The 24,597-nt window shown below is 44.3% G+C and overlaps 2 protein-coding genes across 4 annotated transcripts; one reads left to right on the top strand and one right to left on the bottom strand.

Annotated features, from left to right (window-relative positions):
- The first annotated feature begins 1,801 nt into the window (after window positions 1-1,801).
- ilf2 (interleukin enhancer binding factor 2) lies at window positions 1,802-18,092 on the top strand. Its single transcript, XM_079258602.1, has 15 exons — window positions 1,802-1,904; window positions 6,152-6,211; window positions 8,723-8,765; window positions 8,844-8,948; window positions 9,029-9,106; window positions 9,375-9,477; window positions 10,124-10,189; window positions 10,314-10,430; window positions 11,913-11,991; window positions 12,075-12,162; window positions 15,084-15,145; window positions 15,215-15,329; window positions 15,406-15,496; window positions 16,239-16,397; window positions 17,919-18,092. The coding sequence occupies exons 1-14, from the start codon at window positions 1,900-1,902 to the stop codon at window positions 16,388-16,390; spliced, it is 1,164 nt and encodes a 387-aa protein (XP_079114728.1). The 5' UTR covers window positions 1,802-1,899; the 3' UTR covers window positions 16,391-16,397; window positions 17,919-18,092.
- Window positions 18,093-18,268: 176 nt separating this feature from the next.
- Window positions 18,269-23,784, bottom strand: pex11b (peroxisomal biogenesis factor 11 beta). 3 transcript variants are annotated; one of them, XM_079258604.1, is made up of 5 exons: window positions 23,739-23,784; window positions 23,494-23,625; window positions 22,604-22,719; window positions 19,592-19,793; window positions 18,269-19,462 (listed from the first exon to the last, which is right to left on the bottom strand). In XM_079258604.1, exons 2-5 carry the CDS (start codon window positions 23,547-23,549, stop codon window positions 19,081-19,083), a joined length of 756 nt encoding a protein of 251 aa, XP_079114730.1. In that variant the 5' UTR covers window positions 23,550-23,625; window positions 23,739-23,784; the 3' UTR covers window positions 18,269-19,080. The 3 variants fall into 3 exon arrangements, with proteins under 3 accessions (XP_079114730.1, XP_079114729.1, XP_079114731.1); XM_079258603.1 differs by having other exon boundaries at window positions 23,494-23,767; XM_079258605.1 differs by having other exon boundaries at window positions 18,269-19,426; window positions 23,494-23,767.
- Between the last annotated feature and the right edge of the window lie 813 nt (window positions 23,785-24,597).

The following is a 24,597-nucleotide window of genomic DNA, read 5'->3' as shown; positions in this document are numbered from 1 at the left end:
GTGACATACTGTATATTTATGTCACATAAAAAATGTCAAGAAGTTCTACGTTGAAACTGCGATCAGCTTCATGGTGAATTTGCTCAACGACTTTCAGAGAATCAGGTTTGTATAAAGGAAAACCAAAAGCCCCACGTGTGATCTGATGTTATACTTAAGTATACAGTAAGATCCTCTTACTGTTCGATTATACAGTTTATAATGATTATGATCCATTTATCCAATGTTTTCTATGTTTCTGCTTGTTTTTCTTCTCTTTTTTTCTGAGTTTAGTGGAATCAAAAATCAAGAATCTTGAGTCAGTGGGACCAATGGCCGCACACTAAAAGAGCTCCTGATTAATATCAGAAACCTGGAGACACACACTCAACCGCTTCACCCCATTGGGTTATAAGTCAGAGGCTAAGTTGGAACTGCACCCTCTGGTAAAAATGTCACGCAATAAGGCAAACTTTTTCAAGGGAGCAAACAGGAGAAAGAGGCGAACCACCACTAGCCTCACCCCGGAGACGTACAAGGACACATCTAGGACTGGAGACTAGAGCACTGGAATTGAACCCAAAGGGCCCAAGGGCTGTACTTAGGGTTCATTATCATATCACTCTGTCGGGCCACACTCGGGCTTTATTTTTTTGTTTACTGGCCAGTTAAAACAACGTGTTGCAATCATGTTTACGTGGTTTAAATGTTACTTGAAGGCAGCACATTCTGCATAATGCCATTCCTGCACTCTCCTCCCCACTCACCCTCACATCACAAACCTGCAAGTCGAGGCCCCCAATTACTGCCACAAACATGGACAACATGAGGAACAAGATTGAGAATGGTGAAACAGTGGACAACACGAAGGGAAAGGCTACTTATTATAATTATTGCTGTCTCTCCTCCTTTCTTTGTACCATAACCTTAGTGACAGTAAACCAACTTTTAACAAATCAGCAGGAGAGTCACATCAAACACTTTTCAAATAAGACTGAAAACTTGGCTGTTTCATTCTGTCGGAGTGCTTTGTTTAAAAAACTTCCTAATATCCACGTTTACTATGTATGCAGCTCAGGTGACACAGTATGCATGCTGCTGGAGTGCTGCTGCTTCAGGGGAGGCTCAGGCAGGCTGACAGGGGGAGGCCATGCATCCAGGACCTTCACTCCACTGATGCTTATGCCCACAACCAGTGTTTAGAACATAAATGGCAAATACATAATGTGATTTATGTATTTGTTCATTACACAAATTATCATTTACACTAATAATCATGAATTATTATCATTTAAAGAACTGATTATCGTACATGTTTATGGTACATTTAGATTAGTCATTAAAGCTAATCAGAACCAGAGACTTGAAGAGAATCAACAAACTGATCCAGAAAGCTGCTTCTGTGCTTGGAGTAACTCTGGAGCCGCTGGAGCTGATTGTCCAAAGAAGAATGCTGCACAAGCTGATGAAGATGATGAAGGATTCTTCACACCCTCTCCACAACACAGTGATGAAACAACAAAGTGTGTTCAGTGAGAGGCTTCTTCAGGTCCGATGTAAGACTGAAAGATACAGAAGATCATTCCTGCCAGCAGCCATCAGCCTCCGGAACAAGACCTCCTCAAATTAATTATTATTATTATATACTACAATATTGAATTTCCCTTTGGGGATTAATAAAGTATTTTTCATTTCATTTCATTTAATTCAACACCTTTCTCTGAACTGGTGACGTGTCCAGTAGATGTCCTGTAGTAGTTTCCAATCTGGACTGAAGGGGGCAGCAGCGTGTCGTCGCTGATTGTCGGTGGCCGCACCAAAGAAGAAGAGGAGGAAGGAGGCTTCTTTGTGCCGGACTCACGCGTTGCATCCGCGGTTCTCAGTGTATTTTCAAATTTCATCATCAAAACGTCGTTCACAATGAGGTAAACAGCTTTATTATATATTAATGTTTTATTAGACGTTGGTTTACCAGTTCATAACCTCACAAACTTTACCGTGGTCAACCAGCTTTGTGAACGTAACGTTAAGTTGTTAGCTAATAGCTAGGGCTGGCTCATTTTTCTTAAATTATTCTGGTTCTGTTTCACTGTGAAGAATATCAGAGTCAGTTTTTCATCGTGTAGACTGGAAGGCAGATGCACTAGGTATACAAAGCTTAAAAAACCCGGCTAATGTTAAAATTACGGTGAGGGTCTGCAAGCAATCTGAGGACTGAACGAATACAGGAAATGTTACCCCAGGCTTAAAGCATTTCCGGTGTTACACCAAAATCTGTCACCTATCACAGTTTGTGACTGCAGGGAGTGAAGTGGGGGTTTTTTTTCGCTTCATGACCTTCTTAAAAGACGAGAGAACAAGAGAATTTACGTAAACCATGGCAGCAGGTCATATCAGACTTTGTGAAATATTTGATTATCATCTAATTGATTGTGTTTCTGGTTTAAAATCTACTCATCAGAAAAACACTTTCCATGTGGAAAACAGTAAATCTATAAATCTATCAAATGTGGAAGGGTATTGATATATTTAAAGATGAGCAGTATCTGATAGACTGGATTGTATGGTGATCCTCCATCATCTTCATCAGCTTGTGCAGCATTCTTCTTTGGACAATCAGCTCCAGCGGCTCCAGAGTTACTCCAAGCACAGAAGCAGCTTTCTGGATCAGTTTGTTGATTCTCTTCAAGTCTCTGGTTCTGATGCTACTACCCCAGCAGATGCTGCAAAGCTGACTGCACTCTCCACAACAGACTTATAGAAGATATGCAACATCTTGGTGCAGACGTTAAACCATCTCAGCTTCCTTAAGAAGTACAGTCTGCTCTGACCTTTCTTGTAGATGTAGTCAGTGTTGCATTTCCAGTCCAGTTTGTTGTCCAGCTGAACTCCAAGATACTTGTATTCCTCCACCTCCTCTCCCAGGATGGAAACAGTGCTTTGTTTATTCTTCTTCCTCCTGAAGTCAACAATCATCTCTTTTGTTTTGCTGCTATTTAATATGAGATGATTGTCACCGCACCATTTAACAAACTGACTGACCAGTTCTCTGTACTCTGCTTCTTGTCCATCCCTGATACACCCCACAACTGCAGAGTCATCAGAGTATTTCTGCAGATGACAGGACTCAGAGTTGTACTGGAAGTCTGAGGTGTACAGAGTGAAGAGGAATGGCCAGAGTACAGTTCCTTGTGGTGCACCAGTGCTGCTGACCTCCATCTCAGACACACAACCTTTCAGTCTCACAAACTGGGGTCTGTTTGTGAGGTAGTCATAGATCCAGGTGGTTGTGGAGGTATCCACCTGGAATTTATGGAGCTTCTCACATAACAAAGCAGGCTGAATGGTATTAAAAGCACTGAGAAATGAAAGAACATGACCCTCAGAGTGCTGCCTGAATGGTCCAGATGAGAGTGTGCTCTCTGGAGCAGGTATATGATGGCATCTTCAACCCCAAGTCCATTACGATATGCAAACTGGAATGGGTCCTGAAAGGTGTTTACTTGCTTGTTGAGGTGAGCCAGTAAGAGTCTCTCCAGGACTTTCATGATGTGAGATGTCAGAGCAACTGGTCTGTAGTCACTTGGTTCAGCTGGTTGTGTTTTTTTAGGCACTGGAACAAGGCAGGAGGTTTTCCACAGCACTGGGACTCTATTTAGTCTCAGACTGGTGTTGAAAAGGTGCTGGAGAATCGGACATAGTTGTTCTGAGCAGGTCTTGAGAACTCTGGGACTGACACCATCTGGACCTGCAGCCTTGTTCTGGTTCAGTTTCTCAAGTTGCTTCTTAACCTGATTGCAGGAGACAAACAAGGTGGAGGTCTCAGGATGTCCTGATGTGGAGGGAGATGAAGCTGTGTTCTGGTCCATGACTGAGCTGCAGGGTGACAGATTGGAGGCGTGACAGGAAAGCAGTGGGTTTATGGAGGGTGTGTGGTCTGTTGGGCTGGAGGTAGGGGGTGAACTGAACCTGTTGAAGAATATGTTCAGCTCATTAGCTCTGTCCAGACCTCCATCAGGCTGGTCCCCCTTTAACTTGAAGCCGGTGATCTTCTTCATTCCAGACCACACATCCCTCAGGTTATTCTGCTGGAGCTGACTTTGTAACTTCTTCCTGTAGTCCTCCTTGCACTTCTTAGTTTGTGTTTTAAGTTGTTTTTGTGTTGCCCTCAATAACTCCCTGTCTCCATCCCTGAAGGCTTTCTTTTTGATGTTCAGCAGCTTTTTCAGGTCACTGGTGATCCAGGGTTTGTTATTGGGGAAGCACCTCACTGTTCTTGTTGGGACGATGCTGTCCACACAGAAGTTTATGTAATCTGTCACACACTCAGTCATGGCGTTGATGTCGTCTCCATGAGGTTCACAGAGGACGTTCCAGTCTGTAGCCTCAAAGCCTCCTCTAAGAGCATCTTCAGCTTCAGCAGACCAGATGTTGATAGTCTTTGTGATGACTGGTTGCTGCTGAACGACGGGCTTGTAGGTGGAGGTGAGAAGAACCAGATTATGGTCAGATCTTCCTAAAGGAGGCGGGGCAGAACAACTGTATCCATTATTCATATTTGCATAAAATAAGTCCAACATCTTATTTTCTCTGGTGGAGCAGCTGACAAACTGCTGGAATGTTGGTAGAGTTGCAGAGAGGGAGACGTTGTTGAAGTCTCTGGAGATCGCCATGAATGAGTTTGGATGCTGTGTTTGTAGCCGAGCAACGACGGCTCTGATGACATCACAGGCTGTGTCTGGTGCGGTACCAGGTATTATATAAACCGCTACCAGAATAACACAGGTAAACTCTCAGGGTAAATAATATGGACGGAAGCTCATAGCTAACAGTTCCATGTCCCTTGTGCATATCTTCTCCTTGACAGTAACATGTCCAGGATGACACCAACGCTGGTTAACCACCACTGCAATTCCACCACCCTTTAGCTTTCTGCTGTGTTGTCTACTGCGGTCTGCACGGACCGTTTTAAAGCCCGGTACAGACACATTACAGTCAGGGATGTGTTCATGCAGCCATGTCTCGGTGAAGCACATAATACTGCACTCTCTGTATTCTTTCTGAGACCTTGTTAGCATCTTGAGCTCGTCTGTTTTGTTAGCTAGTGATCTCACATTACCCATGGCGACGGTCGGGAGAAATGGTTTAAATCTCCATCGCTGTCTTCGTTCTCTGACTCCTGCTCTGCATCCTCTCCTCTTTCTTTTCAACTCTATCAAGATTTGATGTGTTGTTTTCGCTGATAATCCTGATTTGGGAGAGGTTAATCAGTTGATCCCGATTGTAAACAAGTCTTTTGTTGCCATGGAGACTCATAAATATAAGTCTTCAAAGAGCCAAAAATATGCAGAAAAATCTTCATTGCAGCACACCCTCCGAACCGGCATGAAATCCTCAGAAAAAAAAAAAACTAATTTGAGGTAATATCTATGCGAGAATCTTATGTGATCTTACTATACATACCTTTATAATAAAACCATACTTTAATAAAAATGTTATTGGGAACTCCTCCAGCCACCACTGTATTCTGGACCCAGAAAACACTGGTTCTGTGACTCAACAGAACCAGTGTAAGCCAGGTCACTATTTCTGATGGCTGTCAGAACGTTTCACCCTACTGAACTTGATTTACAATGAACTCATCATTTAAAAGATTAGCTTTGAAGGTGTGTGTTTGCTGGATGTATTTGAAGATCTCTGGAATCCTCTTCAGAAAGCACACAAAACGTATCTTTAATGAAACCACAATAGTCTTGCGAGCCATACATGTTGCGAGTAAACAGCAAACAGCTGTAAGAGTCTTCCCCTACGGATGGTCAACACATTTGCTGTGGTACCACCGATGACACTGGTCACATTGGATCTGAAACCAAAATGAAAACGTGTAATATGTATTTTTACTGAGAGACTATCAGAGAGATATGGTCAAACCTTAACTGATTTGTGAAATTTAAAAAAAGAGACCAAGTTTTTAGTCTTTGTCTTTTCCAAGTATATTTATAAGAGATGTAGTGGCACAAATTCCTAGTTTTAACATGTTGGAACTACAAGTGTGTAGTTCAGTCAATAAGAAACAGGATTGGAAATAGTATTTGTTCATAAAACTTTGATTTAACAAGTTTTGTTTTTTTAAAGTTTGTGGTCAAGTTTATGTTGCTGTGTTTCTGTGCAGAGGCGACCGCGGCAGGGGCCGAGGAGGCCGCTTTGGGTCCCGAGGTGGACTAGTCCAGGGGTGAGTTTTACTGCCACCATCATTCTTCTTCAAACTGCAGAGATTCGTGAAGTTTGACTTGTCACACTTGATCCTACGCCTGCTGCCCGGAATCTTGGGGTCATGGTGGATGACCAGCTGACCTTTAAGGTCCACGTTGCCTCGGTTGCCCGTACCTGCCAATATGCTCTCTACAACATCAAGAGAATCAGACGTACCTGACAGAACACACGACTCAGCTGTTGGTTCAGGCTCTGGTCATCTTACGCATCGATTACTGCAATTCCCTACTGGCAGGTCTGCCTGCATGCTGGTTAAACCTCTGTAGATGATCCAGAACGCCACAGCGCGTCTGGTTTTCAACCAACCCAAACGATCTCATGTCACTCCGCTGCTAATCGCTCTTCACTGGCTTCCAGTCGCAGCACGCATCAAATTTAAAGCTTTGCTTCTGGTTTACAAAACAATAAGTCAAACGTCTCCCGTCTACCTTCACTCCCTAATCCAGGCCTACACTCCCTCTCCACAGCTACGTTCCACCAGTGAAAGATGCCTTGTGTTACCACCACAACGTGGGGCTAAATCACCAGCCAGAATCATTTCCTCTGTTGTGCCACGATGGTGGAATGATCTCCCAAACTCTGTCCGCTCTGCAGAGTCCCTGTCTACTTTTAAGGGCAAGCTGAAGACTCAGCTTTTCAAGGAGAACTTCTACACTTAGTTTTGTTGGAAAGTTGGAGAACTTAGCCCAGTTCTTTACAACAAACTGTATGGTCTATTCTTTGTATTTTAACATCTGTGATATTATGAGGTGGGAAAGTGAGTAAACAACCAAAAAATTTATTTAAAAAAAACCTGTAGCACTTCATGGAAGGACCTGCATCCAACTGGACAGTCCACCAGCACCTTCCTACGATGGCCTCTACTGTTTGATTTTGTGCTTGTTTTGTTCTCATTCATATGTAAGTCGCTTTGGATAAAAGTTTCTGCTAAATGACTGTAGAATAGAATGATGCGTAGAAAATGTTTGAAACCATTCGAAGCATCTTTAACCATTAAGATAGCTTGCACCCCAACTGCTATCACATATACAGTCAACAGACTCCGCTGTGGTTGCGTGTAACTTTTGGGTAAATTGCAAGCTTATTCTTCAGGTGATCGGTAGAAATTTTCATTCAGTTTTATCCGGTCCAAGAAGTTTATAATCCAGCTACAGAATGTATTATTCATTCAGAGACTCGGCGGTAAGTCTGCTCATCAGAGGTAATAATAATGGATTAGAATTGAACGGCACCAAAACACAAGTCTCACTTGAGAAATAATGTGTAGCATTTTCACACTTTCTATCGGAAGGTTGGCATTAAATAAAGGACTGTGTATCAGAATTACTGTAGTACAAAAGGTGTTCTACAGTACCCAGGGGACGGAAACTAATATAAAAATGTGTACGACAGTTTGGAGCAAAGTTTTTACTATGAGGTGATGAAGTGGGTCTCAAAACTGTATAAATCAAATATAAGCATGATGTTAAAGAATAATCTGAAACATTTCTTGTCATCAGACCAGCGTCCGGGTACAACAGGATTTATCCAGCACAGCCCGTCCAAGAGGAGACAAACATATAAACACAGACCGGATCAGGCCGACCGAGGCCGTTGCTGTAGAGTGGCACGCCTTTTTATGAAATGAAAGGAAAAATACTTTATTAATCCCCAAAGGGAAATTCAATATTGTAGTAGATGATGCAGAAAGGGGTAGAAGAGATACGTGAGGGGGGAAAATAAGACATTTTCAACCTGAAGAGAACTTTGTGGGGATACATAAAAAACACCCACCACTACAAAAAAAAGCACATTTTCAGATAATTAAAACATAAGAGAAGGTGCACAGGTGTGCGCATGGGGAACTGGGAATGGTGGGACGGAGCATCTGCGTTCCAGTAGACTTTATAACCAACCTGCCACGGCCAGTCAGATGACACGCACCTCAAAACGAGCTGATTGGTTCTGACATTAAGTCCTTTATCTGTCAGAGGAAAAGAGACTTTAAACATGGCTGATATCACAACCTCACAGCCAATCAACCAATCACAACCAACCAATTCATAAGGCTTCTTGTAGCTGCTGGAATCTGAAGTCTGGATCTGTTTATATGGATTACAGAGGTTATACCTGCCAAATTCACCTTCGCTGTGTCCACATTTCATACACTTGGTTGGTAAAAGAGTGTTTTACTTTTTGCAGAAGCACAAAGGAACAGAAAACGTTCAGGTCGCTGATTAAAGCGCTGATGTCTGGTCCGACCGACTCGGATCTAAATTTCCTTTTATTCGTGTTCAACAAGCATTAAAGGGAATAAAGATGCTCTGCAGCAGATTATATCTTACTGAGGCAGGAAGGGAATATAAAAGGGACCATAAGTTTGTTTCGCTGCTGAAAGAGATCAGCTTCATGTGTTAACCTGGTGAGGAACGTTTCAGCTGCAAAGTTTCACACAAACCACCAACTTTAGTTTCTCTTGCTTGCTGTTTAGGTACCGGCCGTTTGTGCCTCACATCCCCTTTGATTTTTATGTGGTGAGTAAAAGCTGCAACATGTGACGGATACCAGGTGGATAAATGCATGAACCTGACATGAAACTGGTGTGCCACCAGTGTGAGATGGCCTTTCCCAGAGTGAAACCAGCTCCTGATGAGACGGCGTTTAGTGAATGTCTGCTGAAGAGGAACCAAGACCTGAGCCCGACGCCTGCAGAGCAGGTCTGCACTCTTCCCTACGTTTCTTTCATTTTCAGGTTGTTTTCCTCTTCCTTGGTTAATCTGTCTCCTCCTGCTTTCAGTCCTCCATCTTGTCTTTAGTGACCAAGATCAATAACGTCATCGACAACCTGATAGTCGCCCCTGGTAACTTCGAAGTGGTAAGCCACCAGTCCCACCAGTCCTGACACACAATGACCTGTTAACTTATTGACCACTTTTCCTGTTTTTTGTTTCTTCTGTAATAATTATCACACCTCTGTGTCTCTAAGTGACATCCTGCTGCCGTGTTGTGTGATGAGACTGTACGGTTTAATGGGTTTTATGGATATGGAGAGTTTCCTGTAAAAGTTTTGCAGCGGATTACTAATAGGTGAGGATGATGATGATGATATTAACTACGATAATGATGTACATGTGTGTGTGCAGCAAATAGAGGAAGTTCGTCAGGTGGGTTCCTACAAGAAAGGCACCATGACCACGGGACACAACGTTGCTGACCTGGTCGTCATACTAAAGATCCTCCCAACACGTAAGTCACCGACAGCTTATTTGGCTTGGAGTGTGTTTAAGTTTTTTTTTTTTTTTTTAATTTATGTTTTAAAAGATCGTTAAAAAAAAAACTAAAATATTTTTCAGATTTAGTAGTCAAGATGCTGTGAAGCAGCCAATCAGGAGGACTCTTTCTGAGGCCTGTGATTGGCTAGCGCTTCACCGTGCTGAGCGAGCGTGTTGACAGTACTGTGCGCAGGCTGCGTTGCGAGTGCGTGCACGTATGTTCGCACAGATAAGAGCAAACCCAAACATGAACAGAACTGTTTGCTCAGATCAGGTGTTGCTCTCAGTGGGAAAAGATTTTGCTCAAAGTTTACCAGATGTGCTCGCTAAACGCTGCAGATGGATCTCTGTCCGCTCCAGAATAACGACGCCATCGTAGCGTGCTGTCCCACCCTGGACTGAGCCAGGCGCGGTGGTGAAAAGGCAGCTATGGATGCAGAGTTCAGTGGGAATCGTGTGAAACTGGGAGTGGGAACAAACATGCTGGTTGAAGCAGTGATGATGGAAGTAAAACAAACCAGAGTTGTAAGCAGGCGTCTCCCTGGCCTGTTAGGGTGAAGATGTTTTCTTGTTTGTTTGTTTTTAAGTAACCTGAAGCATCTGTGTGTCCTGGTTAACAGTGGAGGCTGTGGCTGCTCTTGGTAACAAGGTGGTGGAGACTCTTCGCACCCAGGACCCCACAGAAGGTAGAGACTGGTGGTTAAAAGAGAAGAAGGAGGGCGGTGGCGATCATGTCTGCTTTAAGTTTCATTCACATTTCATGTAGGTTTTATTTTCTCTGTGTGATGCGGTTTGAAACTTTGTTTCTAGTCCTGTCCATGCTGACCAACGAGACGGGCTTTGAGATCAGCTCAGCAGATGCTACGGTGAAAATACTCATCACCACCGTCCCGCCCAACCTTCGGAAACTGGACCCGGAGCTGCACTGTATGTACTCACACACACACTCCTGCATACTTACAAGCCAGCACATCGAACAGGAGCTTCAGCACTGAGACTAAACTGGTCAGAACGGGGTTAGAGACTGGAACCTGATCCAGAAATTCTTCAAACTGTACAAACGACTTCACTTCCATATCTGACAGTTGTTAGGGTGTGTTCAGACCAAACACACTGAACACACTGAAGCTCGACGCTGCTCACTAAACTGCCACTTTTGTGTCCGACGCCCAAAACGCTCCCAACGCTCCTGCCGCGTCTGGACCGAGCGGCAAACACGGCGGAAAAGAGAGGAGGGAGGCGGAGCTTTCCTTCCGGTCAGTCTGAATGATGGCGGATTCAGTAGAGCGACGGCATGGTTTTATTTAATAAATAAAGCTAGAGGACGTCGTCGTAGGGCAGTGATAGTCAGTGTTAATGCAACAAGAGCCGCCAAGACCTAGAAAACAATCCAACCTGCCGGCAACAGTGGAAATCACCTGGCACTAAAACTCAACAGGACTGTTATGGAGATGGAATAATGAAGAAGCTTCTGTCTGATATATTATGTGGAAAAAAGGCTTATTCTACATATAAATTGAAAACACTATTTCAGTAACATCTTTATGATCTAAAGCAGTTTGTTTTTCTATTTACTGGATCTGTTCCTAGTGTTATAAAAGACACTTTTATTATGGAGCTTTTTACAGTTTTAGTGTTGAATCAAACAAGTGAGCAGCAAAGTTTGTTTTTATCACATAAGCGCTTGTTGAGTTTTCCAGCAGGTCTCTACTTTCTGTTTTCATTGCGGTTAAAATGGGGACGCCCCAGACCACCTGGTCAGCTGACCTAAGAGAGGGTTGATGAATGTTAATAAGGTCTGATAGATGCTGCGGTGCCCAGCCATTTAGACACTTTAAAACAAATCTTCAAATCATTCCTAAACTAAGCGGCAGCCAGTGAAGAGAGGACAGCAGCGGCGTTATGAGCTCACGTTTCTTCGTCCCGTTAGGAGACGAGCCGCTGCGTTCTGAACAAGCTGCAGACGGCTAAGTTCAGACCGGCTGATGGGGAGTCACAGTCCTCCAACCACCATGTGATAAAAGCATCCAGATCAGTCTTCATCAGTTAAGGTTTAACTTTAGCTAGTAGCTGCACATCATTTCTGGACTGTTTGCAGTAAAATACCGACGGTCTATTTGCTGATTGGTTGATTGGAAAGACATTTGCCATCAGAGGTGTAATAATGGGTTGAAGTAGTTATGTGTATTTATAGCATGTAAATCAGAGAAATGAGGACTGATAATGCAAATTTTCCATAATGCTACTATTACATCATAAAGAGGAAAACAAGCTGGACCAGTTTCAATCAGGCACTGTCAGGAACACTGGAAAACATCAGAACACACAGGTGTAAAAAAGTGGCAACAATCCTGGTGATGTTCTCTCCAGGGTCTCACATATTCGATTTTCTCTCCCTCTTTCTTCCAGTGGACATCAAGGTGCTGCAGAGTGCTCTAGCTGCCATCCGTCATGCCCGCTGGTTCGAGGAAAATGCTTCTCAGTCAACGTAAGAAGTCCTTGGTTCTTGTTTTGGAGGATGTTTAATCAGATGAGCGTTTACATAAAAACCACATTTCTATCAATCTTCAGTGTCAAAGTTCTGATCCGTCTTCTGAAAGACCTTCGCCTGCGCTTCCCTGGGTTTGAACCTCTGACTCCCTGGATCCTGGACTTGTTGGTAAGTCCTGAACCCATAAAATTCTTTATGCAAAACAAGAAACATGGGTTTTTTTTCCTACAGAAAGTAAAAATAAAAATGTAGAAGTGCGAACCACTTCACCACATTCCGACCCAAACGTTTGCAGCGTTTGCTCTGAACTTCTTCCAGTGACTTTCTGCAGTAGAGATGCACCGATACCGATATCAGCATCGGTATCGGCTCAATACCAAGCGTGTGTACTCGTACTTGGTATTAATAACAGTGTACGGACACCACAACCGAGACCCGATACCACGCGAGTCCAGCCAGCGCAGATGTGTTTGATGACATCATGCTTCTGACGTGTTAAATAAATAAATGCCTTGAATGTTAAAATGTTTTAACAGCAATAATAACCATAGTCACAAAAAGGCCGGCACGATTATGACCAAGATAATAATCAGGAGTATTTTGATCAATATTGTAATCATGATTATTAATCCCAATCATTCATTGTGTCTGGAAAAACGTGTTTTGTTGCACCGCTTGCAAACAACCTACCTGGCAACTCTACATATATATAATATATATAATCTATATGTCCCCTGGACATTCTTCATACAGCGCAGGCCACGCCCCCTTGGAGACATAATTACAGGAAGGAATCTCATATTTCTTATCCAGTGTTGTGATGCAGCTGTATTTTCCATTCTGGACACGACTTGCTCTCATCAGTCTAAAGCTCGTCACGTCCTCCAGCTTCGTCTGAAGCCGGGCGGATCAGTTTTCCATTTTCCCATCTTGTATCCAACAAAGCTTTTCTCAGTCTGAGATGAAAGGTCAGTATTTACATTCGGTGAATTTCTTCAACCACTTCCACCAGCGGCTCTACTCTGATCTCCTCCGCCCAGCTCCCACCCTGCGGAGGAAACTCATTTCCGCCGCCTGAACACGAGATCTCCTCCTTTCTCATGACATCACTGGTTATTTTAAGTTTTACTTTTCTCTCCTCCTCTGGAGGTTCCCCAACTTCCCGTAATACGCTGGTAAAGTTTAGAAATAACAGATTTAATCTTACCACGGTAATATTTCACTGGGTTCCAGTCGTATCTGTAAATATCTGAAGAAATCAGGCTTGTCTAAATTGTATTTCTCTCTGAGTATGAGAAAACCTTTTTAATCATTATTAATCCAGGACTGTCATGTGAACCACCTCACTTTTCTTACCCAGTTTGGAACATTTTCTGTCCAGGACATTGTGCCAACCACAGTCCCAACAATTTGATTCCCTTTCAGGACCAGTCAGTGGGTGATGGTTTACAGCCTTGAGTCAAGAACGTTTAAGAGAATAGGAAGACTGATATCTGAGTGGCTTTTAAATAGCAAAACACCAGAAATAATCTTCCCAGCTAACGGAGTCAAAAGCTTTCTGTGTGTTTGGACTGGCTGAACCGAGTCTGCAGTTCAATTCTATCACACTTGTGTCTACGTCTTCTACCAGTAGTCTAGGTGTCAGGGTAGACAGCCAGCGGACCTGGTCTACGATGACCCAGTTGCCTGGTTTAGGATCAGACAGAACACAGAGCTGAGCTCTGGTCCAGGCTGTGGTCATTCCTGACTGCTGCACGCTCAGTTAACCCACAGCAGAGGATTCATAATGCAGCATGTCTGGTCTTCAAGCAGCCAAGAAGGACTAAAGTCACTGCTAGCTGCGTTTCACTGGCTCCCAGTTGAAGCACGCATCAGATTAAATGCTTCTGGTTACAAAGCAGTCTGACTAACCACGGATTTATTGTTGTTGCTCTGGGGTGCAGGTGGAGAAAAGCGTCAGCTAAATGACTGTAAAATAGAATAGTTTGCAGACTTGATTCAGTGTTGAAAGTCCTCTATATGACAACTTTATTCTTCCCTCTTTGGGGAAAAAAAAGCAACGATTTTTTCCTTTCATGAAGGTGGAGAAGACATTTTCTCCAATGTGGAATAAAGTCCAGACGTTCTGGAATCGAACCTTCCTGATAGAGCTTTCATTGCCACTAATCTCCAGAATTAATTCAGAATCAACAGAATTGTGTGTTAGCATTACAACTCTCCTTTCTAACACTAGAGCTGACAGCCGTACGAAGATGTTTACAGGGCCGCAGTCTCCGGGAGGTGTGTAACACCTCAAAATCTACCTGTTCTTATGTAAATCCAGGCATTAAGACTCTATATAATTTGCATAGAAGCCCCCAGAGAAAGCATCCTGTCCAGTTTTTACCTTTTAGATCAGTTGTTGATTGATCCAGACTGCACTGAAGGAGTGTGTAATAAAACATCCTGTCTGCATTGTCAGGTCTCCACCAGAATATGACACCACCAGCAGTCAGTGGAAAACGCCGTCTGATTTTACTGATGTGTAAAAAATCAAATCATTTCAGGGGAATAAAAGCTCCATTTAGCTCCAAACCATCTTCTTTTATCCTACAAAGTCCTGGACACGAGCATCACGCAGACATGAGGAATATTGAACTCAACTTGGTCCATAAACGGAGCAGACAGGAGATGCAACAGAAACTCTTATTTAGGACATTATTAAATCCCCAAAGTTGCTGTTTTTAAATGAGAAGTCCAGGAGGAAAGGTGCGGCCGCTGCGAGCGCCTGTCTGGAAAGCGAGGCTCATTTCAGAATGGGAACCCTCACACCAGTGGACCACTGGTTCTGCTGATGAAGACAGGGCCAAAACCACCAAACCTTCCTCCGTTATGATGCCTGGGCGTTTTCTTCGTCCCACATCCAGGGGACATAGTGAGATTAAACAAATTAAATACCTGATATGTGTTAGAATTTATTTTCCAGTTTGGTTAGATCAACACACACACACACACACACACACACACACACGATTACATGTGATTAAAAACAAGAGTGGAGAAGCAAACCATGATTTTTAATCAGTCCATATCTGTGCTTTGTGCTGCAGGGCCACTCTGCGGTGATGAACAATCCTTCCAGACAGCCTCTGTCCCTGAACGTGGCCTACAGGTGAGTCTCCTCCTGCCCCGCCAGCTGAGGTCTGGTGTGTTTCTAACTGTCTGTGCTGAACGTGTGAAGGCGCTGCCTCCAGATGTTGGCTGCTGGCCTCTTCCTGCCTGGATCTGTGGGAATTACTGACCCGTGTGAGAGTGGAAACTTCAGAGTTCACACAGTCATGACTTTGGAACAGCAGGTAGGTCTGGTGCTTTTTGGTTGTTAACGGTCAGCTCTGGTGGAGGTCAGTGATCGGACTGCGTATGTTTCTGCAGGACATGGTGTGTTTCACGGCGCAGACGCTGGTCAGAGTCCTCTCTCATGGAGGTTACAGGAAGATCCTTGGCCTGGAGGGAGATGCCAGCTGTAAGAACACTTTACTGTCCACCTGCAGGACGATGGTTGGGTTTCTTGTAGACAGACACAAGACACCAGAACTTTATTGAAGTGGTTGCACACTTCACTTCTGTATGTTTATTCTGTTCTGGTGTGAGCCAGATGTTAACACACACAACACCATTTTCACAGTCTACACAACCATCATGATCCCATAACTGGGAGTAACCAGAAGACTGGAATAATCTGATGTAATTTATGTGTCCACATCTTAAGTGTGATGTTCTACAAATCCTGGTCGACATTTTCTGCTCCATCATATTTGATATAAATTGTGATGTAACTTCCTGTTATTCTCAAAGCAGCCAGTATTGGTTGAACATGGCGGATCACAGGGTCTTTTTAGCTGCTAAATGGAAGCTAATAAGGTGCTAAATAGACTTCATTTCTACTCCACCTTCCTGCTGCTCCACACTGTGATGTGATCTTTGGCCTGGAGGGAGACGCCAGCCGTCTGTTTCACAGAACTCCTTGCAAAGATGGAGGCGGCGAGGTTTTTGCGTACACTAAGATGTAAAGAAACTAAATAAATCAGATATAATGGTCGACGTGCAGGAAGACGTGCAGGAGTGTTGGGGAGAAATCTAAGTGGATTAATCTGATTTCTCATCATCAGACTGATGTTATCTGATAACCAGATAATCAGTAAGCCTTAAAAGAAATCTCATAAATTCAAAGGTTTTCATTCTGATTTTCTCTCTCTCCCTCCCAGACCTGGCAACTGAGATTTCAACATGGGAAGGAGTCATTGTAACACCATCAGAGAAGGCCTACGAGAAACCTCCAGAGAGGAAAGAAGAGGAAGATGAGGCTCTGGAAGAGGGAGGAGATGCCGAAGATGAGAGCATGGAGACCCAGGAGTGAAAAAGAGGTTAAACTTTCTCGACATTTTGAAGTTCACTGCATGACCTCTAAAACGTTTCTTTTCAAACTTTCTACATCGCGTACCGAGCTCCGAAGCCTTCTGGCTGTCCCGAGCTCCGAAGCCTTCTGGCTGTCCCGAGCTCCGAAGCCTTCTGGCTGTCCCGAGCTCCGAAGCCTTCTGGCTGTCCCGAGCTCCGAAGCCAGCCTTCTGGCTGTCCCGAGCTCCGAAGCCTTCTGGCTGTCCCGAGCTCCGAAGCCTTCTGGCTGTCCCGAGCTCCGAAGCCTTCTGGCTGTCCCGAGCTCCGAAGCCTTCTGGCTGTCCCGAGCTCCGAAGCCTTCTGGCTGTCCCGAGCTCCGAAGCCTTCTGGCTGTCCCGAGCTCCGAAGCCAGCCTTCTGGCTGTCCCGAGCTCCGAAGCCTTCTGGCTGTCCCGAGCTCCGAAGCCTTCTGGCTGTCCCGAGCTCCGAAGCCTTCTGGCTGTCCCGAGCTCCGAAGCCTTCTGGCTGTCCCGAGCTCCGAAGCCTTCTGGCTGTCCCGAGCTCCGAAGCCTTCTGGCTGTCAAGGCCAAGTAAAGGAAGTTTATCACCAACGTGTGAAGATTCTGGTTGTTTGAGTACTTTAGATTTGAGCTCCATGTACAACATAAAGCTCCACCTCTATGATCTGATGTTCACTTGTTTGATTTATTAATATATTGGGCCCAAATACACATCAGTAAATCTGAATATAAATCTATATATTTTATATTTAAAAGAAGAAACACTTTTTCAGCAGTTTCTCAGTAGGCAGAGCAAGATGCCGTGATCGGAAGGTTGGCGGTTTAAATCCTGTGCAATCATTAAATCTAGATCAAACAATCTATGATCAAGCGATCTTTCTGTTACCGAGTGACTTGTGGGTGGAGAATCTCGTCGTCATAGCGACACCTAGAACATGCCCTGCTGTTTCAGCATTGTGATGCATTTCCCTTTGGGGATTTATTAAGTATTTTTCATTTCATTCATTGATTTAATTTCATTAGGAACAGTTATGTGTGCATGTACAACAGTCCCAGATACAGTAAGGTAGAGCGATGCGTTTAATTAACCACCCAAATGGGTGATGTGCATCTTCTTTCTAACACACCTGAATTTTATACAAGTGTCTTTACATGTCAGACAGTGTTTCTGTATGCAAGCCCTCCCTCCCACTCGGGACTGTCAGGATACTCGTATCTCTGAGCAGCATGTAGCCGTTCTGGCGTGCATCAAAACTTCTCCAGAAACTTCCCATTTGTCCGTAATTTACAAATTTTCTGATTTGTTGTTGAGTTGATATTGGTATACTACTGAAGGAAGCATGAGTACCACCAATGGTACAAGTACCACAGGTTGGGTATTGTGGCTCTGAAACGTATCTCTGGTTGAAAACCAGTAAATCCTGTGGGAGCGCCCCCGTTATAATGGTTGTAGTGGACAGTGTTCTTCATGAGTATCTTGGTGTATAACCTGATCAGAACAATCAATAAATGGTCTTCTTTATGTTTGCAGGTTTCACTGGGTCGTAATGTGGGATTGGACCACCAGGACGAACTGGAACCAGCAGTCCTGTGATTTTGTTTAGTCTTTAACAGTTGTGGTTTTACTTCAGTCATTCATGTAAACGTTTTAAACCTGTTTTCACTTTTTTTCTGTGATTAAAAAAACAAAAAACAAAACCAATCTGAAAGTAGAAACATTTTACTGTAAAACTGCCTGTTTTCACTCTATTTAAACATCTAATTTCATCAAGACCGGATTCTACTGGAGCAGGTCGTCTGAACATTGATGCTTCTAAAAACTGGTTTTTATTTTCAACGTGTAGAAAAATCAGCCGGTCTGTAACTTCAGACTCGTGGCTTATGGTCCACACATAAAGGACTTGGAGGTGGAGGGTTTTACGGATACCCCAGTGTCAGGCAACTTCTACTGTTTTGGTTAATGTGTCTAATGTTACAGATTAAAACTCCAGACATGTCATCACCGCAGCTGATCCAAACCAGTTTATCTGTATTTCAGAACTAAAACACATTTCCAATAATATTTCCTGACATGTTATCTGGTTGGATTATAGCCATCCTAGAAACCGGTCCTTTTGTATGATGTTGCAGCAGATGACTGAATAAGTTCATTCATTCATTCATTTTCTGAACCGCTTAATCCAATTCAGGGTTGCGGGGAAGCTGGAGCCTATCCCAGCTGGCTTTGGGCGACAGGCAGGGTACACCCTGGACAGCTCGCCAGTCCATCGCAGGAACACACAGAGACACACAACCACTCACACTCACTCCTGTGGCCGATTTAGAGTAACCAATTAACCTAACATGACTGAATAAGTTTGCTTTTACATTCGCCACTCGCAGATGAGACATCCCACACCGCAGAAAGATGTTTAAAAGCAAACCGGGACCGAACTGTGTGTAAATCTGTGGGTTAGGCGATGGGCGGGTGGGTAGGGAGAGCTGAACGTCAACCAGGCTCCTCTTTAAAACCAGTTTTAGTGGCTCAGTCTGTCACTGGAGCTTCGTCAGCGACGTCAGATAGTCTTCTTCATCTCTCTGGTGCAGAGACCAGAACACAAACCCGGCTGATTCGGCTTAGGAGGCGTTGGGACGGTCACTCCTCTGCTGTCCAGACTTAGAGCAACATCTCCCTCCAGCCTGCATCTCTGGGTTCATGGTTTAAGCTTGAGCCATGGGTAGACCACAGTCAGGATGGAGAGGATGGAGGACACCAGGCCACATGTTCCCACAAAGCCTGGTCCAGTTCTATAAAGCCCAAGCCGGTCCAAGGGGATGAAGACGTCACAGCTGTTCTTCAGCAGGTCCAGCAGCAGAGGGGGGTTGTTGTAGAGGATGGTCCCCGCTTGGCCGAGGTGTCGCTGGAGCCCTGCTGCCATGAGAGGAAAAGCTGCTGGAGATGAAGGCGAGGAAGAGGGGTCAGTGGGGGGGGCGCTGGACGATTTGGAGAGTCTGGATCGGGTCTCACGGTCCATGAGGAGGCACAGCTCATACACATTTCTGGTCAGGTTGAGGATGAGAGAAAACAGGTAGTATCTGTTGAGAAGACGCAACGTTTACGATCATGGGTTAAACATAGACACCAGAACCAGAACCCAGAAAGTCCTGATCAGGTTTCCAGGTCTTGGTTTAGAACGGCAGTGTCTGCACACAGGAGATGCTCACCTGAAAGATCTTTGACTCCATTTCTGTTGATCCAGTTTGGAGAGGACTCCGGTTTTTGCAGCCCACAGGACGTTGTCGCAGGCGAAGAACATGGCCCTGTTCAGGTGGCTGATGGTCAGGCAGAGCCTCAGAACGCCATCTGACAGGTGGATGGAGCGCTTGGCCGCCTCCACAGCCTCCACAGAGTTCCCCAAGCGAAGCACTGCAACAGGACAAGTGTCAGAACGCAACGACGTTGAAAAGATTTTAGTCAGAGGTCCTCTGAGACTAGGATTCCTGCTGCACAGAGCCTTCCTCCCAGTTCATACTGGTCCCACCACAAAATGTCCAAAACACGTCCAGCACCGTGGAGAGGAAAAATCTGATCAACTCGTCACCCGAGGACCGTTTGGAAGAGCTGGAAAACTACATGATGCCACAACCAAAAGGTTCATCCACGGCGTCAGGTAGAAACCAGTCCAGGTAGAAACCAGTCCACGGCGTCAGTTAGAAACCAGTCCAGGTAGAAACCAGTCCACGGCGTCAGGTAGAAACCAGTCCAGGTAGAAACCAGTCCACGGCGTCAGTTAGAAACCATTCCAGGTAGAAACCAGTCCACGGCGTCAGGTAGAAACCAGTCCAGGTAGAAACCAGTCCACGGCGTCAGGTAGAAACCAGTCCAGGTAGAAACCAGTCCACGGCGTCAGGTAGAAACCAGTCCAGGTAGAAACCAGTCCACGGCGTCAGGTAGAAACCAGTCCAGGTAGAAACCAGTCCACGGCGTCAGGTAGAAACCAGTCCAGGTAGAAACCAGTCCACGGCGTCAGGTAGAAACCAGTCCAGGTAGAAACCAGTCCACGGCGTCAGGTAGAAACCAGTCCAGGTAGAAACCAGTCCACGGCGTCAGGTAGAAACCAGTCCAGGTAGAAACCAGTCCAGGTAGAAACCAGTCCACGGCGTCAGGTAGAAACCAGTCCAGGTAGAAACCAGACCACGGTGTCAGGTAGAAACCAGTCCACGGCGTCAGATAGAAACCAGTCCAGGTAGAAACCAGTCCAGGTAGAAACCAGTCCACGGCGTCAGGTAGAAACCAGTCCAGGTAGAAACCAGTCCACGGCGTCAGGTAGAAACCAGTCCAGGTAGAAACCAGTCCACGGCGTCAGGTAGAAACCAGTCCAGGTAGAAACCAGTCCACGGCGTCAGGTAGAAACCAGTCCAGGTAGAAACCAGTCCACGGCGTCAGGTAGAAACCAGTCCAGGTAGAAACCAGTCCAGGTAGAAACCAGTCCACGGCGTCAGGTAGAAACCAGTCCACGGCGTCAGGTAGAAACCAGTCAAAGTAGAAACCAGTCCAGGTAGAAACCAGTCCACGGCGTCGGGTAGAAACCAGTCCACGGCGTCAGGTAGAAACCAGTCCAGGTAGAAACCAGTCCAGGTAGAAACCAGTCCACGGCGTCAGGTAGAAACCAGTCCAGGTAGAAACCAGTCAAAGTAGAAACCAGTCCATGGCGTCAGGTAGAAACCAGTCAAAGTAGAAACCAGTCCACGGCGTCAGGTAGAAACCAGTCAAAGTAGAAACCAGTCCACGGCGTCAGGTAGAAACCAGTCCAGGTAGAAACCAGTCCACGGCGTCAGGTAGAAACCAGTCCACGGCGTCAGGTAGAAACCAGTCCACGGCGTCAGGTAGAAACCAGTCCACGGCGTCAGGTAGAAACCAGTCCACGGCGTCAGGTAGAAACCAGTCCACGGCGTCGGGTAGAAACCAGTCCAGGTAGAAACCAGTCCACGGCGTCAGGTAGAAACCAGTCCACGGCGTCGGGTAGAAACCAGTCCAGGTAGAAACCAGTCCACGGCGTCAGGTAGAAACCAGTCCAGGTAGAAACCAGTCCACGGCGTCAGGTAGAAACCAGTCCACGGCGTCAGGTAGAAACCAGTCCAGGTAGAAACCAGTCCACGGCGTCGGGTAGAAACCAGTCCGGGTAGAAACCAGTCCAGGTAGAAACCAGTCCACGGCGCTCCACAGATCTGGTCTTTATGGAGGAGAACTCCAGGAGACTCTAAGATGGTCGGATCAGATCAGAGATCTTTTTAGCCTAAACGTCATGCATGTGGCAGCAGCGGCTGTTGCAGGAGATGCATCCTGACCACCACTCCGCCTCCAGGAGACGTTCTGCGGTTGAAGTGAGCTGAACACCAACAAGCAGAGGTTGATTGTCATGATTTAAAAGGGTAAGACTGTCGATGGGCCCTGCAATGGACTGGTGACCTGTCTCTGCATCTCCTCTAAGTGCTGGGATAGGCTCCAGCTTCCCTGCAACTCTGAACTAAACTAAATGGTTTAGAAAATGAATGGTTGAATAATAATGTTGGTAGTTACCTTAACCTTGTTATAATCAAAGGACAGGACTCAGAATGAGTTAAATATGGAGACGAGTAGATGATCGGAGCATAAAGCCTGGTTTCAGCAGGGGAAGGGGTCTGTGGTGTTTCAGAGGCTGCATGAAGGGGCTCCTAAAGGACAATATGTTGGGAACCACTGGTTTAGATCGAAACATATTCATTTAACAGGATCTGACTCAAGTCCAGACCTGAAACTAGTCCTAAAACCTCATCAGATGCTCTCTATCCACTCCCAGCTAGAGGATGGACGGATGTTTTAGTCTCCATGTGTCGCCGCTGGTGGAAACGTTCCCAAACACACCTGCAGCTGGAGCTGAATGGTGGGTCTGCAAAGCTCTGGCTGGATCCATCTGAACTTCTCATATTTTTATTTTCTGCAATCATTTTCTCACCTCTCCACAGTTGTGAACATGTCTGTGACAATCTGCCACATGAACTGGGATGTGAACACTGAAACATGAAACTGAAAAACCATTCAGAGACGGAATAATGACCTCAGACTAGATAAACATTTCCACAATCATTCAGTCTGTTTGTTATGCTCTGATGTTTAATTATCTATTCTTTCATTAATCTTCATGTTCTGCTTCTGTTTTATGGTTCTACTGTACAACACAAAAACAACAGACTCACATTTCCGGGTGAGGCTCAGGTGTTTCTCCAGCTCACTGATGGTTCTGTGGAGGTCTGCTGGTGTTCTGCTCTGCTGCAGGGAGTAGCTGAGAACCATGCAGGCATACTGGGCAGCTCTGGGAGGAACAGGTGGGGGTCAGCAGTCTGACAGAGACCAGCATCATCTCTCTGAACTGACATCACCTGGTTTCATCCACATGCTCTGCTACTATCCCGGTATAATCACTGTGCTAACCAGACACCAGGGGTGGAAAATCGAATCGAAAAATCAGAAATCGTGATTTTTTTATTTTTTTTTTTTTGTTAAGAAATCTTTTCCAAAAAAAATTTTTTTTCAAATAAATAAAATTTTTGTTATTTTTATTGATCGTTTTACTTGTCTTCTTGGGTATTATAGCAGCACAATGATGGTCTGGCTACTGTGTTGTTTTTTCCTCATTGCATTTTATATATATATATATATATATATATATATATATATATATATATATATATATATATATATATATATATTTTTTTTTTTTTTTTTTTTTTTTTTTTTTTTTTAAATCTACACAAATAGCAATATCAGAGAATTGTGAGAATCGCTATTTAAATTAAATCGGGACAAAAGCGTCACAGCCCTACCAGATACTATGTCCTATCTGGAAGGAATAAAACTGTCAGAAATTTGTATAAACTACTTTTTATTCAACACTGCTGTAGCGTTTATAAGAACACGATCGCTGATACCAGCCTGAACTTAACCTGGTTAACCTAACCTGGTTAACCTAACCTGGAAATAAGCGGTTTAACATGACAGACAGCAGCTAATGTTGGTTGTTTTACAGACATTAATAGTCTTAAACCAGCTTTAAAAGAATAACCACCTCATCAGCCTGTGAGATTACCTGACAACCTTCTCCTTGTACTGGGTCTGAGCGTTGAGTCGAACCCAGGACTCCATTCCGGTTCTCCGGTTCGGTCCGGTTCGGGCCTGCAGCAGGTCTGGTCTCTAAGTTCCGGTTATTATCCAGATCTTCCTGTTTGCAAACATGTGTCTGGTGAACTGTTCTGATCCAGAAACGTCTGTGTTCGATAAGACTAATGTAAAAATAAAAATAATGTTTAAAAAGCCTCAAAGTTTTAGATTTACTGTGAAGCTGAGATCAGCCCGACGCTTCCGCTTCTTCTTCTTCAACTTCCTGCAGGTGGTGTGTGATACCGCCCCCTGCTGGTCGGACCACCGCTTCTATTTATTTATTTATTCACTTACGTATTTATTTATTTATTTCTATTAATTTAAATAAACAGCATTCGTGACCGATGCTCCAACAGGAAGGTGTGTTAAAGTTGGAGTGGTGTTATGGACTTCGAGTCAAGACACGGTCAGATTGGTGCAGAGTAGCTGAAGCTGAACCAACAGACATGATTTACTACATTTTCCTGGAAATCAGCTTTTTAATAAATGCGCCACATAGGAAGGTGTTCATCGGTAACTGAAGGAATATTTATGCCTTGTGAATGATGATGACAGTGGAAGATATACTTCTAGGTACAGTTGTGCTCATATTTATTTATACATTTTCATTAAAGAAGGAAAAAAACAGCTGCCTGTAAAATAAGCTGAAATTGACTAAAGTAATAATAAATAAAATTTTTATAAAAATCATTTCATTATTTTCTAATTCTGGTTCAATACAATTTTTTTTAAAAAGCAAACAAATAAGATAATTTGTTCCATATTCCATCAGTCATAAAGTAATATTTAGTTGAAGAATCCTTTAATGTTTCCGCTCCAGTCAGGTGTTTTCTGTTCCTCTCAGTCAGACTTCTGCACCTGTTGACAGGTATTTTGTCCCACTGTTCAACAGAAAAGTCTCTAAAAAAAGTCCAGGACACATTTGTTTGTTTTTTTCTTTCTTCAACTCAATTAAATGAAAAAACAGTGTCTCATATTACTAAATCATATTTTTGAAAATTTTTAGTTATTGTTCCTTTTTTAAGTCTCCAGT

The sequence above is a fragment of the Telmatherina bonti genome (assembly GCF_933228915.1).
Source record: "Telmatherina bonti genome assembly, chromosome: 19".
Taxonomy (NCBI): Eukaryota; Metazoa; Chordata; class Actinopteri; order Atheriniformes; family Telmatherinidae; genus Telmatherina; species Telmatherina bonti.
This window is presented reverse-complemented; position numbering and strand designations above follow the sequence as displayed.

Bases quoted from the DNA above. Each gene is read 5' to 3' on its own strand.
- ilf2 (XM_079258602.1), top strand. The intron at 9,478-10,123 runs GTAAGTCACCGA...CCTGGTTAACAG, and splicing joins ACTAAAGATCCTCCCAACAC to TGGAGGCTGTGGCTGCTCTT. The intron at 12,163-15,083 runs GTAAGTCCTGAA...TTTGTGCTGCAG, and splicing joins CCTGGATCCTGGACTTGTTG to GGCCACTCTGCGGTGATGAA.
- pex11b (XM_079258604.1), bottom strand. From the start codon at position 23,549: ATGGAGTCCTGGGTTCGACTCAACGCTCAGACCCAGTACAAGGAGAAG. The intron at 22,720-23,493 runs GTAATCTCACAG...TGTTCCTCCCAG, and splicing joins TACAAGGAGAAGGTTGTCAG to AGCTGCCCAGTATGCCTGCA. The intron at 19,463-19,591 runs GTGAGCATCTCC...TCTTCTCAACAG, and splicing joins TGGAGTCAAAGATCTTTCAG to ATACTACCTGTTTTCTCTCA.